At 40.7% G+C, this 15,868-nt stretch overlaps 1 protein-coding gene across 2 annotated transcripts in view; it reads left to right on the forward strand.

Moving 5' to 3' along the window:
* Nucleotides 1–858: 858 nt before the first annotated feature.
* The window catches only part of nkd2b (NKD inhibitor of WNT signaling pathway 2b), a 126,801-nt gene continuing 111,791 nt past the window's right edge, over nt 859–15,868 (forward strand). The window contains exons 1-3 of one of the 2 annotated variants that reach the window (XM_043719325.2): nt 859–1,181; nt 1,365–1,391; nt 2,411–2,532. In XM_043719325.2, coding sequence (XP_043575260.1) covers nt 1,157–1,181; nt 1,365–1,391; nt 2,411–2,532 — 174 coding nt within the window. In that variant the 5' untranslated portion in view covers nt 859–1,156. The remainder of the gene's footprint in view (nt 1,182–1,364; nt 1,392–2,410; nt 2,533–15,868) is intronic. The other variant, XM_043719326.2, reaches the window with a different exon arrangement.

The following is a 15,868-nucleotide window of genomic DNA, read 5'->3' on the forward strand; positions in this document are numbered from 1 at the left end:
GGTTTGTCAGGGTGTTGCTTGGGCTAGAACTATGCAGCTAAAAGGGAAAGTAGATAGACTGGAGTTTCTCCCCTTTCAGCAGAGGAAGTTTAGGCGGGGCTTGATTGATGTGTAAAAAATTATGAGATTACCTGATGAAGGAGCGTCGCTCCGAAAGCTAGTGTGCTTCCAATTAAACCTGTTGGACTATAACCTGGTGTTGTGTGATTTTAAACTTGGTACACCCCAGTCCAACACCGGCATCTCCAAATCAAAATTATGAGAAGCATTGATAGGAAGAATGCTTTTTTTCCTTAGTAGAGAGTCAATAGCACAGATTTCATTTACAGGGCAAAGGGTTTAGAGTGGAGTTAAAAGAAAAAAATCCCAGAGTTTAGGGGATATCTATAACTCATTGCCTGATAAAACAGTAGAGGAAGGAACCCTCGCAACATTTAAGAATTTAGATAAACCCTTGTAGCGCCAGTGCAGACAAGGCTACAAGCCAAGTACTGGAGAATGGGATTCGAATAGATACGTGCTTGATGACTAGTACAGAGGCGATCCTGTTTTAAAACTCCATGACTCTTTGAAAAAAAAACTGATTTTTACATAATCTCTGTTATTTTAAGAATTTAACATGATTACATGGCATTATAGCTATCGAATAAATTACAAAGAACTACCAAAGGCATGAGGAGCGAGTGGTAATTGCTTTGTTTTCAAAGTCTTCAGAAAAATCATCAAAAGACATTTTATTGGAAGATACCGTTGAACATTTGGTGATTGGCACACATTAAAGCAGTTGCACAGAAATCAGCACTCGACTGATCGCGTCTACGAGAGTTAAAGTGGTTGGAGCTTGGAATTCAAAGGGAAGTCTTTCCTCCCACTTTTAAGTGCCGCCGAGGGCAGGCTGCAGGTTTTTTTTAATGTGGTGTTGGTGAGAGGGGAGAGCGAGCGCTGCCTCAGTCGCTCTGTGACAGCTCTCCTGGAGACTCCGTGAAGAGGATCCTGAGCAGGGAGACAGACAGGGAGAGCTTTTCTCTTCGTTATTGTGGGATTGTTACACTCCACCACCACCTTCCCTCCACCGGCAAAGGAAGAACCGTAATAAACCTCCAAATGCTTGTCTCGGCGTGGACGTGAAGCAGAGACTATTAGCAACTGCTGGAAAATGGGCAAACTTCAGTCAAAACATGGTAGGCAAATTGAAACTCAACTCACGGCTGCACACACGTGGGGTCTGCTCATACTTTTCCCAGGGTGATTTTGTTTTGTTTTCGGGAGGGGTAATTAGTTGAGATGAGAATTGTGAATGTTGCTAACTTTTTTTTCTAATTTTTTCCCCCCCAACAAACTATGGGGTCGATTGAAACTGACAGCGTGCAGGCGGAGAGAAAACCCCGAAGGTGAGCTGCTTTCCTTTAACTGGTCTTACCGATCGATGAGGAATTAAAATTTATAGACGGTTTGAGTTCGATTTGGTTTTAATTCAGTAACTGATATTCACTAGATTCGCTCTTTCCTTTTAAAACTGTATTTCAATTAAATGTTCCCACTCCTGCTCTGTTATCGAGATAATTTGGCCAATTCTCAACCGTTACTTTTCTTCTTGTTGTTCCCTCCTTCCTTCCCCCCTCCCCCCCCCCCACCCGCATTTATCCATCCATCCCCCACCCTCCTTCCATCCATCCCCCACCCTCCTTCCATCCCCTTCCTTCCTCCCTCCAACCATCCATCCCCTCCCTCCACCCATCCCTCCCCTCCCTCCACCCCTCCATCCACCCCCTCCCTCCCTCCCCGCCATCCATTCCATGCCCTCCCTCCCTCCCTCCATCCATCCCCTCCCTCCCTCCCTCCATCCATCCCCTCCCTCTCTCCATCCATCCCCTCCCTCCCTCCATCCATCCCCTCCCTCCCTCCATCCATCCATCCCCTCCCTCCCTCCATCCATCCATCCATCCCCTCCCTCCATCCATCCCCTCCCTCCCTCCATCCACTCCCTCCCTCCCTCCATCCCCTCCCTCCCTCCATCCATCCCCTCCCTCCCTCCATCCCCTCCCTCCATCCATCCATCCATCCCCTCCATCCATCCATCCATCCCCTCCCTCCATCCCCTCCATCCCCTCCATCCCCTCCATCCCATCCATCCATCCATCCACTCCCTCCATCCCCTCCCTCCATCCCAACCCCTCCCTCCCTCCCTCCCTCCATCCATCCCAACCCCTCCCTCCATCCATCCCAATCCTTCCCTCCATCCCTCCATCCCTCCCCCCTCCCTCCATCCCCTCCCTCCCTCCCTCCATTCCCCCTTCATCCATCCCCCTCCTTCCCTGTCATTCCCCCCTCTCCTCCATCCTTCCCTCCCCCATCCTCCATCATCCTCCTTACCACCCCTCCCCATTTCCCCCCCGGGACCTGTGTTTAGGAGACAGCTTTGTGGTGAATGCCTACCTGAACCGCCGGGGTTTGGAGGAATTCGAGCAGCAGACAACTGCGATCGGTGTCCTGGAGCCAGCGAAATTGCGCGGATACCGTCCTTTCTCTACGGTAATTGACTTGAACTCCCTGGGAAGGGAATTCCGAGATACAAATGACATCTTCTTCCCACCCCTCCCCAATAGGTTCCCCCTTACAGCAGGCGAACATTTTCTCGCCATTCCCCAATACACCTTTAATATTATTGTGAAGGTCCCAACTCCAAGAGTGTATTGTAACCGGAGAAGGGGTTTGGGGCGGGGGAGTGAAATCGACATCTGTAAAATGTAATCGAATCTGCACGTCTGCCTTGCTCATTGCAGCCTTCTTCTGAGCCTGGCCTGGCCTGGCCACTATTGTTGCTTGTGTTGTGGAGATTTCAAGGTTAGATTCCCAAACCTCGACTCTTTCCATTGAGTCTCAAGTTCGAATTGTTCGGACGGGGCAAGGATTTAGCTGAGAGGTGACTTGGGACGTTGTCCTGTAATACCCGATAAACATGCTGTAAGGACAATAGTACAGCTAGAGAGATTTCTGTCAGCTCCCCACTCTCTTTTATCACTGGACAGTACTCCCCATGAGAATCATAGGATCCCTATAGTGTGAAAGCAGGCCATTCGGCCCATCGAGTCCACACTGACCCTCCAAAAGGCAGCCCACCCCTGTAACCTTGCATTCCACATCCCCAGCTAATCCACACATCCCAGGAAACTTTGGGGCAATTTACCATGGCCAGTCCATCTAACATCTTTGTGACTGTGGGAGAAAACCAGAGCACCCAAAGGAAACCCATGCAGACGTGGGGTGAATATGCAAACCGCACGCAAGCAGACCACCAGGGTGGGATTTGAACTCAGACCCCTGGTGCTGTAAAGCAGCAGTGCTAACCACTGAGCTAACATGCCACCTCCAAATCATCAGCTTTTGTTTTCTCTACCCTTTCATTGGTGTGGCTGAAGAGGCCAGTAATTGCTCTTGAATTGATTCCAGAGAGTATTTAAGAGTCAGCCACACTGCTGTGTGCATTCAGGTGAGCATAGCACCATTCCTTTACGAAAGGGAGAATATTGGGATACTAGATGGGGTGTTACGATCAGTCAAGCAGTCAACATTTCTGACAGTTTTGTGTTCAGGATGTTATTAATTGAATTCAAATTCCACCAAGTGCTATGGTGTGATTTCATGGTGGCTCAGTGGTTAGCACTGCTGCCTCACAGCGTCAGGGTCCTAAGTTGAATTCCAGCCTTTGGAGACTATCTGTTTGCACATTCTCCCCGTGTCTGTGTGGGTTTCCCTCCCACATTCCAAAGATGTGCAGGCTAGGTGAATTGGCCATGCTAAATTGTCCATAGTTGTTAGGTGCATTAGTCAGATGGGGGTGAGTTATTCTACAGAGGGTTGGTTTGGACTTGTTGGGCTGAAGGGCTTGTTTCCACACTATAGGGAATCTAGTCTAAAAAAAACTCATGTCACCAGTACATTAGTCACAGTCTTTGGCTATCTGTATTACATTACCACTGTTCCACCATCCTTCTCCCCACCCAAGGTACTACTTAATAAATAATATCTCAGAAATACAATTTAACTAATGGCATTGCAAATTTAAGCTGATATCTGAATCATTTAAATTGATGGGAAGCAATTTAAGATACATGTATGTATGGAGTAAGCCTCAACTTCTCCCCATGCTGTTTCCATATCAAAACATTGCACATTCATGAAGGGCTGGGTAATGTATTAGGAAGGTTCTGTTTTATTTTTGTATACATTCAGATGTAATAAAGTTACTTTTTCACTTGAAAACTGAGGGGAAGAAAGCAGCATTTGTGGGGCTAATGTTTTTGGTTTCCTTTCTCTGAGGGCGGATCAGTTTGCCACAAAATTACGTCTTTTCTCACACTGTCTCTGCCTGTTTTCTCTCTATTTCACCTCCCCCTCCCCCCACCCCCACACCTCCCCAGTGTTCTCTTCAAACCCTCTGTCTTTCGATTTGCATACTTTGCAAGACCTATGAGCAGATGGTCAGTGATCTCAGAGGATAAGAAGTAGGTAAATATCCTCAAAGAAATATCAAAAGAAGGGAAAGGCAAAATGGGAAAGTATTTGGCAATGTAAACACAGTTCATCATTAATTACACACTGACATGTTTACTCCATGCTAGAACAACTCAATCACCAAACCATTTTTGATAGCGATGCTAACAAACTTCATGAAGTGTCTGTTCTGAAAGCATTTTGGTATTTATGACCTGGCAATGAGGGCTGTGTTTGAGTTGGTTCTGATTGGAGAAAGATGTCTTGCTTCTTTCAAATAGAATCTACGGCCCTAATGGGCATGGTGGCTCAGTGGTTAGCACTGCTGCCTCACAGTGCCAGGGACCCAGGTTTGATTCCAGCCTCCGGTGACTGTCTGTGTGGAGTTTGCACATTCTCCCCATGTCTGCATGGGTTTCCTCTGGGTGCTCTGGTTTCCTCCCACAGTCCAAAGATATGTAGGGGTGTACAAAGTTTGTACACCCCTGCACCCCTTTGTACACCCCAGTCCAACACAGGCATCTCCAAAGATGTGCAGGCCAGGTGAATTGGCCATGCCAAATAGCCCATCATGTTAGGTAAATTGGTCAGAGGGAAATGCATCAGTGTGGACTTGTTGGGCCGAAGGGCCTGTTTCCACACTGTAGGTAATCTAATCATAACATTGTAGGGTATGGAAACTGAATGAGTCAAGGATGGCTTGGCCATTTTAGAGCCAGTCTGTATGCATGTTTACTGTAGAATGGAAGTATTTGGACTTTTTTTTTTGACACAATGTAATCAGTAAAGTGTAATAGAAGATATGCAAAACTTACACACGGCTGCACTTGAAGTATGATTAAAGAAAACCATAACTGAAATCCAAGTTGAGTGTAAAACTGGCACTTAGTCTACTGTATTGTATAAAAATATAGTATAAAAATTCCCAGAGTAAATCATCATTTGGGGTATGTAATATTAAAGAAGAACAACCTGAATGGGTGAATTCATGTCGTACATATAAGAACTTCAACACACAAACAAAAAAAACTCATTCGATCCAATTACTGATTGTCCTAAAAATGAGCAGTTGTTTTGTTAGTTTTAATTCTTCTACTTTTCTTTATTCTTATTGAAGACGGAACTCCACTTTGACTGGAATTTGTTTCATTAATCTTCCTGACATCTAGTATAGCCATCTATTTTGGGTAAGCTTGCTGAATTGCTGAATTGTCCTGTTTCTTACTGGAACCTACTTTATGCCTTTGATCATGGACTATCTCCCAAGCAAAAGATTTCCTCGTCAATATCTGATGTTCCAAAATTTCTCTTCTCCCTACACACTGATCGACTTGGTTGATAATTTATCTTTCCCTTGACAACTGGACCCGTTGAGACTGTCCATTATCAAGTTCTGTGACAGGGATTGGGGACATTAGGTATCTCAGTTGGATAGATTTCTAGACTGTAATGCCGAATGACTCCAATAGTCCTGTACTGGCTGTGGTAGTACTTGGAGGCCTTATCCCAAACTTGTGGAATGATGGTTCTCAAACTATATACAGTATAACCAATTGTTCCTCTCCCTATTGAGGAGGGATACCTATAGTCCTTTGTAGAGTATAACTCAGTACTTTATGGAAGTCAATGATGTTCAAAGCCAACACCACTTCCATCTGTAAAGACAACAGCAGGAGAACTGGTAAGTTCCACTCCATGGCAATCACCGTCCTGACTTAGAATTCTATCAGCATTTCCTCAGTATCACTGGGTCAAAATCCTGGAATTCCCTCCTTAATGGCATTGTGGGTGTATCTACATCTCACAGACAGGAACCATTATAAAAAAAAAACAAATCACTGTCACCTTCTCAAGGGCAACTAGAGGTAGGCAATAAATGCTGGCCCAGCCAGTGACACCCATATCCCATAAATTATTATTTTTAATGAAGTATGAAATAGAATGGACTATAAACACCAGGTGAATCACCATTGTTTCCTTCACATCCCTCAGTAGCATGCACCATCCTTAGTTTATGAAATGATTTCCAAAGTAACAGTCACTGCTCTGAGTATACCTGCCTACACTACAACTTTAAATGAAGCCAGCTTTTTATTTCTTTCTTCAGGGTAAATATCTGTAAATCTAGGTTATATTTTAAAATTATGTAGGCATAGATTTTATTTTAAACATTCAATTTATTATTTTGCTTTTTAATGGAAATGTCTTTCTCCTTCCATTTGTTCCTAATATCTTGAAGGTGGGACCTACCTCCTGGCTTTATATATAAGAATGGTTATTTGTCTCTGATCCTCTGGCTGAAAGCCCATTCTTCATGTATGTAGGCTGCCTGGCTGTTGGTATGTTCCAGCACAATTTGATGAATTTGTGACTGCTCCCATCTATACACTTCATAAGGTCATGGGATGGTTATTAAAACCCGAATTCCTTCCTTGATTTTTACTTACCCTCTTTCTCTAATACAGTGGTGGTGTTACGCGTTATAGGGCTGCTTCTGTTATTTCACCACCTCAAATAGACTTGAGTTAAAATATAGGCTTGCACTAGTCTGTATGGACAAGCTACTCCTAGCATAACAAATTGAGTCATTACAGGTTTTGTCTGTATATTTTTGATCGCAGTTTACTTATGTAGTATGATATGAACAACAGCATGTCGAACAGTACGTTATATGAAAATACTGAAGTCCACAAATGAGTGTTGATTCAAAATTCTAACCTCTTGTGATAACCTAACTTGCAGAAATAATGATATCTGGCTCTTAAATGTATTTTCTATCAGTAACAAAGGGCATGTTTAGCCACAGCCAATTTTAGCTCTTGTGTCTAGAAATCAATGTTGGTTGTGGTTCTGTTGGTATTGCAATTGCCTCATTAGAAAGTTGTGAGCTCAATTCCTACCCAGACACATGGCACAAACCAAGTTTGCAGCATTGAGGGACTGCTGGACATAAAACTGAATTCTCATTGACCCTATCTGTCAGATGTAAAAGAATTTCTAGCAATATTTGAAGGGAAGTATGAAGTTTGCCCAGATGTTCAAACCAATATTTGTTAACCAACACCTCAAATCGAGATGATTCTACTGTTGTCATGCCTGTGTGACTTTGCAGTGCAGCCACTAAAGTACTTGAGAAATGTAGTCACTGTGGGCAAATTGGCTCCTACATCAAAATAACAAGTTCCCACAAACAGCAATGTAATAATAAGATAACGTCAACTTTAATGATGGATAGATGTTGGCTAGGACATTGAATATTCAATGTTGACTCTGTCATTTATAATTTTTGTAAAGAAAAGGAGCATATTTGGAGTGTAAGCAGAAATAAAAAGTTGAAAAAATAGAAAATAATAAAAAGTTATAATACAGATGCATTAACCAGAAGAATAATAGACAAAAGGGGAAACAAAAAACAATTGCCATCTTGGATAGTGTTAGTTTTTTTTAAACTTCAGCAAGCAAATGCAACCCATCAGTTGAAACCTTCATAAATCCCACTGAAAAAGAGGCCATATGGTATTTGCTTAGGTCTTTTACTGTGTATAAAGGAGAGATCTTATCTGTACTCCTGATTTGGCTTTCTTTAGAAATACATTAGCTTTCAAATCCAAGTTGAATTTTGACTTTGAATTTGGATTTCTTCCAGATTAGAAGCTGTTTCTAATTATAAATCACAATCTAAATGATGGGAATTTCATGTTCAACTTTCAAAATTCTCCTGCTCTGATGTGGTTTTAAACTGGCTCCATCGAAAATTGAATTGTTTCTCATATGTGTAAATTGCATTTAGTTCAAGTCTGTGGTGCTTGGTCTTTTTTTGACCAGCTTTCCTCTGACTTCTGGTGTTGTCGGTACCTTCAAAATCATTATTGCATCCTGTTCTAGGGATGTATGCTAGAAGCATAGAATAATAAAACGCAGAATAAGGCAATTTGTCTTTTGAGACCTTTTCACAAAGCAATTCAACACGTCTCACTTCTGAGGTCTTTGCCCAAAACCCTGCATTTTTCCTCTTTCAAGTATTTATACCTTTTAATTTCATTACCAATTTCATTTTTAATTCTCATTACCAAAAATAAACTGACTAGTAATTGTCAGGTTGACCGTTTTCCCTTCTTTTTGAACAAGAGAATAAAATTTGTCATCTGCTAATATTTTGGAACCACTTCTGTATCTAAGGAGATTGAAAGATCATGGTCAATACCTTTGCAGTTTCAACCATTACATTTGGCTGTATCCCCTGAGCCAGATGGCTGACCCACTTTCATTTCCACCAGCTTTTCTGGAGCCTTCTCTTGCCCAATAATGTGATAGCCTCTTCATTTACTAAAGCTTGAAAAAGACCTCTTCATTGTTAAATGCCAATAGAAAGCTTTTGTTTATTTCAACAATGCTCTTTGCTTCCATTGGCTCTCCATTTTGGTCCTCTGACCCACTGCTCCACTGACAATTCTGTCTTCTCCAATTGCTGCCTGTCATCAATTGTTTCGTTTCAAAATCATGGAACATGTTCCTTTGCAACTATGCTTCTATCACTCCTTGTAGACCACCTCCTATGTAGCTTCTGCTCTCCTCAGGGTGCTAATCAATTTTGTAATGTTCCTGTGTGTTTTAGGACAGAGTTTTGTCACCTCATTTCCAATATTATAGACTGCTTCACTTTCCTCCACTTTCCTTCTCTCCCCTCTCCCTTGTTGGACACTGCTGCTTCCCGGTTCTGCTCGTGCTTAGGCACAAAGCAATGAGTGTGTTACTTGTTAGCCGTTTCTCCTGTTTGTGCATGGTTCTTTCCCTCCTTTCCATTTGCTGTCTTCTTGCAGTTAGTGCTCCAGTTATCTGTCTGATGTTAGAAACTAAATAAATCAAATGTCCTAATGGCTTAAACAGTCTTCTTCACGTGCTGAATTTACTTCTGACCTTAACCTTGGTAACCTGTCATGCTTTTCCCTGCGCTGAATTATAAAGTGCACTGACCACAAGTTCGACTTCCTTCGCTATGTCCAACCTTTTGGAACTCCCTGGGTCAGTCCAATGTATCCTTTTTCCCCTATTTCCCTCAGCACTGCCTTGCTGTAAGAAAAAATAAAAATCCTAGACAACATCCTCTGGAGACTCTCTTCCTTTAACTTTATCTTAGCCAGCTTTGATACTCCTCCATTCACATTCACACTGTGCTCCTATTGACCCATTTTACACAACTTGCAACTAGCTCTGTTTATCCCGATGAGCTTGCATTACTCCATTTTAGTGATTTACATTCTGAATGAAATCTCTCTTCATTCTCTCCTCCTGACACCTAGCAGTTCTTTGTCAAGTTCTCCTTTACTCCAAAATTGGATGTTATTTATAGCATTATTGAGTCAGTCCCAATTCTGTGTCTGCAAGAAATTGTCTATGACTCTTTATGAACTTGACATTGAGCAGGTGCAATAAAGCTTTTGATCTGCTAACCAATGGGAACTCCAGTCAAACAACAAAAATCAACATAAAAACAGTCTAATAAGAGTCTACAATTTCCATGCGATTCAAACGGCTATCAAAGATCTGGGCACAAACCACATTCTCTGATTTTATTAAATCTGAATAGTCTTCAATATTGAAATGAGCCCATGGCACATGTCAACGAATGTGATTCCTTCCTTTTTAATTGGGATTATTGGGCTTCCCCAATCTGACACCTTTAATAATTTGCATAGCTGAGCAGTGTTAATGCTGACATGACTGGAGTTGAAGTACCACAGCTTACTCCTTTTTAAACTTGCTAGTAAACCAAATTCAATCCTTTCATGATGATCCTAGAATCTAATACAATTTAAAAATCAAAATCTCAATTATTTTGGAGGCACAAATAACATGATCAAAGTTAGTTTGCTGTCTTAATACTATAGTAGTTAGTATCCCCATCCCCACAGCCTCACTGTGCTAGGGACCCAGGTTCAATTCCAGACTCAGCAACTGTTTGTGTGGAGTTTGCACATTCTCCCTGTGTCTGCATGAGTCTCCTCCAGGACCTCCAGTTTTCTCCCACAATCCTAAGATGTGCAGGTCAGGTGAATTGGCCATGCTAAATTGCCCTATGGTGTTAGTCAGAGGGAAATGGGTCTGGGTGGGTTACTCTTCGGAGGGTCGGTGTGGACTTGTTGGGCCAAATGACCTGTTTCCACTCTGTAGGGAATCTAATCAAGACTCAAGTGTTACTGCAGTGTTCCTATCAGTCATAGCACACTCGCTACCACATCAGACATTGTGAATTTAAGCAGCACACCAGTGACTTGATCAGAAAATCTAAGCTGATGTGTGCAGTGCTATACTGAGGAATCTCCTGGCACCATTGCAGAAGAACAACAGGGGAAAGCTCCCTGGTACCCAAGCTAATATTTATCTTCTGAGCATAGCCAATAAAGCAGATTAGCCAGCCTTTACCACATTGCTGATTGTGCAAATTTGCTGTGTACGAATAGTGTAGTGTGTTTTCTACATTATAACAGTCATTACATTTCTATTATACTTTATTGGCTGTAAAGTGCTTTGGTATGTCCAAAGATAATGAAAGACACCAAAAGAATTCAAATATTTCTTTCACTGCTTCAAGAAGGTTTTGACTTCTCAAACTGCTGAATGAGAGGGCAGTTTTGGGTTCAAGACCAATGTAGAAAACTGTATGAATGTACACATCTGTAAAATCGAGAGTCCTAAAGATACACAATGGGATTGTGTATCAATGAACATTAATGGTCATGGAATGTTCCCTGTTTAAATCTCAAATGTAACCTCCAGCATTGAGATAATTTTTTAACTCCTGAGTCTAACTTTCCTTTTGATGTGGAGGTGCCGGTGTTGGACTGGGGTGGACAAGGTCAGAAGTCAGACAACACCAGGTCATAGTCCAATAGGTTTATTTGAAATCACAAGCTTTCGCAGTGCTGTTCCTTCATCAGGTGAAATAGCCTGGTGTTGTACGACTTCTAACTTTCCTTTGAGCAAAGATTCAACTATATTCTAGACTTTCATGTTGCTGACTTGTTTTCCTAACGTTTATGTATTGAATGGAATACTGAAATGTAAATGTATGTATGAGCAAATAAGTCTGATGGAATAGTGGTATGCCTTCAAAGAATTGTGTCTTTTAAGCCAACTACATAGTTTGAAAGTTAATTTTGCTTTCTCAATCAAAATATCTTGTGGCTGTGTGATCTTGCTTTTTTTTTAATGATATAACTTATTGCAAATTAGCATTAATATTTGGCCCTCTGCTTTATTGTATAGTGAGCAGAAATTTTGCAAGTTTATGGATCTAAGTTTTATATTTGTTGTCCATCTTACGATTGTGTGTTAGTATTTAATTCCCTTAGTGTCAGGTTAATGTATAGGTTAAGTTGCATTTAGCTGTACATGATGGTTCATTTTGCTGGATCTGGGATTCCTTGTTCAGAGTGCCCTGGTCCCAAGGATTAAGGAAACAATTGCATTTGTATAATGTTAATCACAAATTCAGAATATTCCCAAGTACTTAGCAACCAATAGTGTGATCAGTGTTGTAATGCAGGAAACGCAGCAGACAAGTTGCAGGGTTCTGCTGTGAGATAAATGACATAACCTGCCTTAATTATGATGAGTAAGGGATAAATATGGGCTGGGGCACCAGGAGAACTCACTGCTGATTTTAATTTTTAAAATACAGTGATGCTGTGGCATCTTTTGTATCCATCTGTGACAACAAACTGGGTCCCAAGTTTAATATAATCACTCAAAATAGTAGGATGAGGTTGAAACCATTTAGTGCCTCAACTGTTCTGCCATTCATTGAGATTCTGGAGAATGTGCTACTTAACTCTATGTGCTTGCCTTTACTCTGTGTCCCTTAATGTTTGTTTCTATTATTTTTAATCTGCACATCTCAGTTTTAAAATTAACAATTGATCTAGTTTCAGTTGCCACTTAAGAGTTCCAAACTTCACCCAAAAGAGGCACTTCTGTCAACACAGTACCTTCTCATTGCTGCAATCTGGATTTTAGGCTTGAACTAGACTTGAATTTGTCACTGTTTAGATTTTGTTGAATTTTGTTAACCAGAGGACTTAAGTAAGATATTTAGAATTAGATCACTGATTAGGCATGATCTAATTAAATGGCGTTGGGCTAGGTTTGAGAGGCTAAGCTGTTTACTCCTGTTCCTATGACTTGAACACTGTTGACAATAAATTATTTTCTTTGCATATTGCAAACAGTTAATCTCCATAGACTGTATACTACAGTGATCATATCCATTATCCTGGTGATTCATGTCCAGTGAAGAGCATGTTCTTTGATGTATGTTTGTCAATTCTATTTGGAACCAGAGGCATCAAGCCCATTGAATATTTACTTTTTGGACTCATTTAGTTCTGTCGTTGCAGACCATGAGCAATGTAAGCTTGGGGAGCTAGATCATGACATCAGTTCCCCGTAGACCTGAACTGTTTCTTGGTAATGTACGTTTGAAATCTTGGCATCATTCTACATTGCTTGTCCACAATTCAACAAATAATTATTGTTGCAAGTTGTCATTTTCATCTTCCTCCCTCTTGAAAAAAGACTTGCTCTGAGTCCCCTCTTTGCCTCCTATGCTTGCACCTTCCCTCTGCTCATGTGGGCCCCTTAAATGTCATTATCATCAATGATCATGACAGATTATTCATAGATATCTTTATGAAAAGGCTGGTAGTAATCTTGCCGTTTGAAACTTGCTTTAACCAGTTTGAAAATTTTGGAATATAACGTAGAGCCATGGAGTCACAGAGGTGTACCGCACAGAAACAGACCCTTCAGTCCAACTCATCCATACTGACCAGATCCTGTTCTAATCTAGTCCTATTAGCCAGCACTTAGCCCATATGCCTCTAAACCCTTCCTGGTCATAGATTTCTTTTCCTCTTTTCTTTTCTAACTCCTTCAGTTTGTTCTGCGGTTTTAAATATTTTGCTATTCTGATAGCTTTTAACCAAATGGGAAAAGTAAATGCGATACTCTCCTCTTTCACCTCCTACTCCAACCACAGCACAATGGTTATATGTTACATTTGTTAACTAGGGTGAAGGAGCTTTTATTAAGACATATATTTGAAAAAAGGGGACAAGTGTGTTTTTCTTAAGATGTTGGATAATTGAACTCTACAGCTGCTTCACAGAAACATCAAAGAGCCTCGGGAGAGGAATTATTCCGGGTTACTCCATTGTTTGAATGACAGTGTCCAGCCCAGAACCATCTGTTCCACATTCTCATCCAGAAAGTTTGTGGGAGTTTAAATTAAAGGCTTCAGGTTGGGTGGAGGAGATTCTTGAGTATTTCATTTGAAAGGTTAGTCTCCCTCTGTAAGTTAGACTTCTATACATATTATAATGAAAGACATATTTGGATGTCATTATTGATGTGCTGCAATGTAATAAACATTTTCTGATTTTGTGCATTCAAGAAATTAACTCAAAGAACTTTGTTTTCTAAATTTGATGTGTAAATGACAATGCCTTTTCAAAGTGCTGATCAAAGTATAAAATATAAGCTACTACTTTGTCTTCCGTGACTGGGTTTTGTGAGCTTACAGTGATGATATAGTTATATGATTTGAGCTTGATATCTAGTTGCCTGGGCTATAAACGGAGTTAAATTTTCCAAATGGCAATCTGATTTTGAATTCACATAGTTTCTGTACTCTTACAAAATAAAAATAAACAATCAGGAATTGTTGATTGTGATGCTGATAACACTCAAATTTTTGTAAGAATACCACTAGTCTACAAATGTCCTTTGTTTTCTTCCCTTAGAAAAAAAGTTCTAATATGATATCTAATCAATGCTGGATTAATCCTAACTGCTCTCCGAGGTGGTCCACCAAGCCACTCAATTGTATTAAATCTGAATAAGAGGGGTTGGCCAGTAAATGTTAGCTATGTTAGAAATGTACCTGAATCCAATTTAATTTTTGCTATTTCAAAGAAAAGAAAAACATGACTTTCCATGCAGGCTTGAAGAAGTTCTGATTGAGAAAAGTAATTTTGAGAAAATTTTGACCAGATGAACTGCAATATCCCACTGAGCTGGTTAACCAGAGAGCAAAATGTTGTATGGTTTGATCCAGGATAAAAATAATATATTTGAGATTTTTTTTTCAAAAGCTGTCTCATCTTGTGCTGTACTTATTGGCAGATGTTGTCCAACATTTGGGTTTCTGCAAGGGCATTGAGGTATTTGAATATTATAGTGTTCTGAATACATTTACAACTTGAATTTGTTTTGAAATTGAGCCAGTTTGAAGTGAATCAAATTCAATCGGGTGTACAGTTAACTTTAACAATTTCCAGCAGCAGTATTCAGAAGTTGAGATGATGGTGCTCACTTTTTAGATCCATTGTGAATCTGAAAGGATTTTATATCAGTGGTACATGTAGTGTAATTGGCATCCCTTCAGAACGATTTACCAGCTATAAGCTGGCAACAAGAAGCTGATGTCATTGTGCTTTGACTATGTCTGATTTATTAATGTTTAAATAGATCCTAAAAGGCCACTTTTAAAAGTTTTTTCCAACAGACCTTTGCTGACATGACATCGGTATTTAAATGCTGATTAACAAAATAACATCAATTCTGCTTTCTGCTGATGAGGGAAAGTTTTTTTCGCAAAGAATTGCGTTTGTATGATCCTTCATGACCTCCGCATCACCATGTACTGTACTTTATAGTCTTGAGCACTTTTGAAATGTAGTCAATTTTGTAACATAGAAAAGCAGCTGTTAGTTGAGGTAAATTACTGTACAACCTGGAAGTGTGAGGGAAACATAATGGACTAGGATATGAGAACACTAATAGCAGCATTACAGAAGATCATTTGGGCCATTTCGTTGGTTCAACTCTCTGCAGGTGCAATTCACTTCGGCTTCTTTCTCTGCCCCTAGCCTATTCTCTTTATAGAGAAAGGGTTCCTTGTCCTTCTTTGAAATAGGGCCTATAGAGTTCCTTTGCATCCAACTTGGGGAGTAAGTGAAATCTAAGTTTAATGTCTTATTTGAAATATAGCACTTCTCTTAATCCTGAACTGAAGGATCAGCCTGGATTTTGTTCTGGGCTTTGAATGAGACCTGAATCCATAACTTTCTGGTTCAAAATCAAGGGTCGTCCCATAGCTCCATTGCTGACACATTCGTCAGTGTTTCCTACCTTAAGCGTCATTTGGAAAAATAATCCAGTGTACTAGCCAGAGCTCAGTCAGTAGTGAACTCACTGCTAAATTATCAGGTTTTGCTTCTAAGCTCGGTCCAGGACTTGCGCAAATAGATCAAGGCTGACACTCTAGTACCGTACTGAAGGAGTGTTGCATTGTTGGATGTGTATTTTTAAAATT

The sequence above is a fragment of the Chiloscyllium plagiosum genome, unplaced genomic scaffold (assembly GCF_037043375.1).
Source record: "Chiloscyllium plagiosum isolate Xiang-an unplaced genomic scaffold, Cpla_swu_hap1 HiC_scaffold_34, whole genome shotgun sequence".
In the NCBI taxonomy this organism is placed as follows: domain Eukaryota; kingdom Metazoa; phylum Chordata; class Chondrichthyes; order Orectolobiformes; family Hemiscylliidae; genus Chiloscyllium; species Chiloscyllium plagiosum.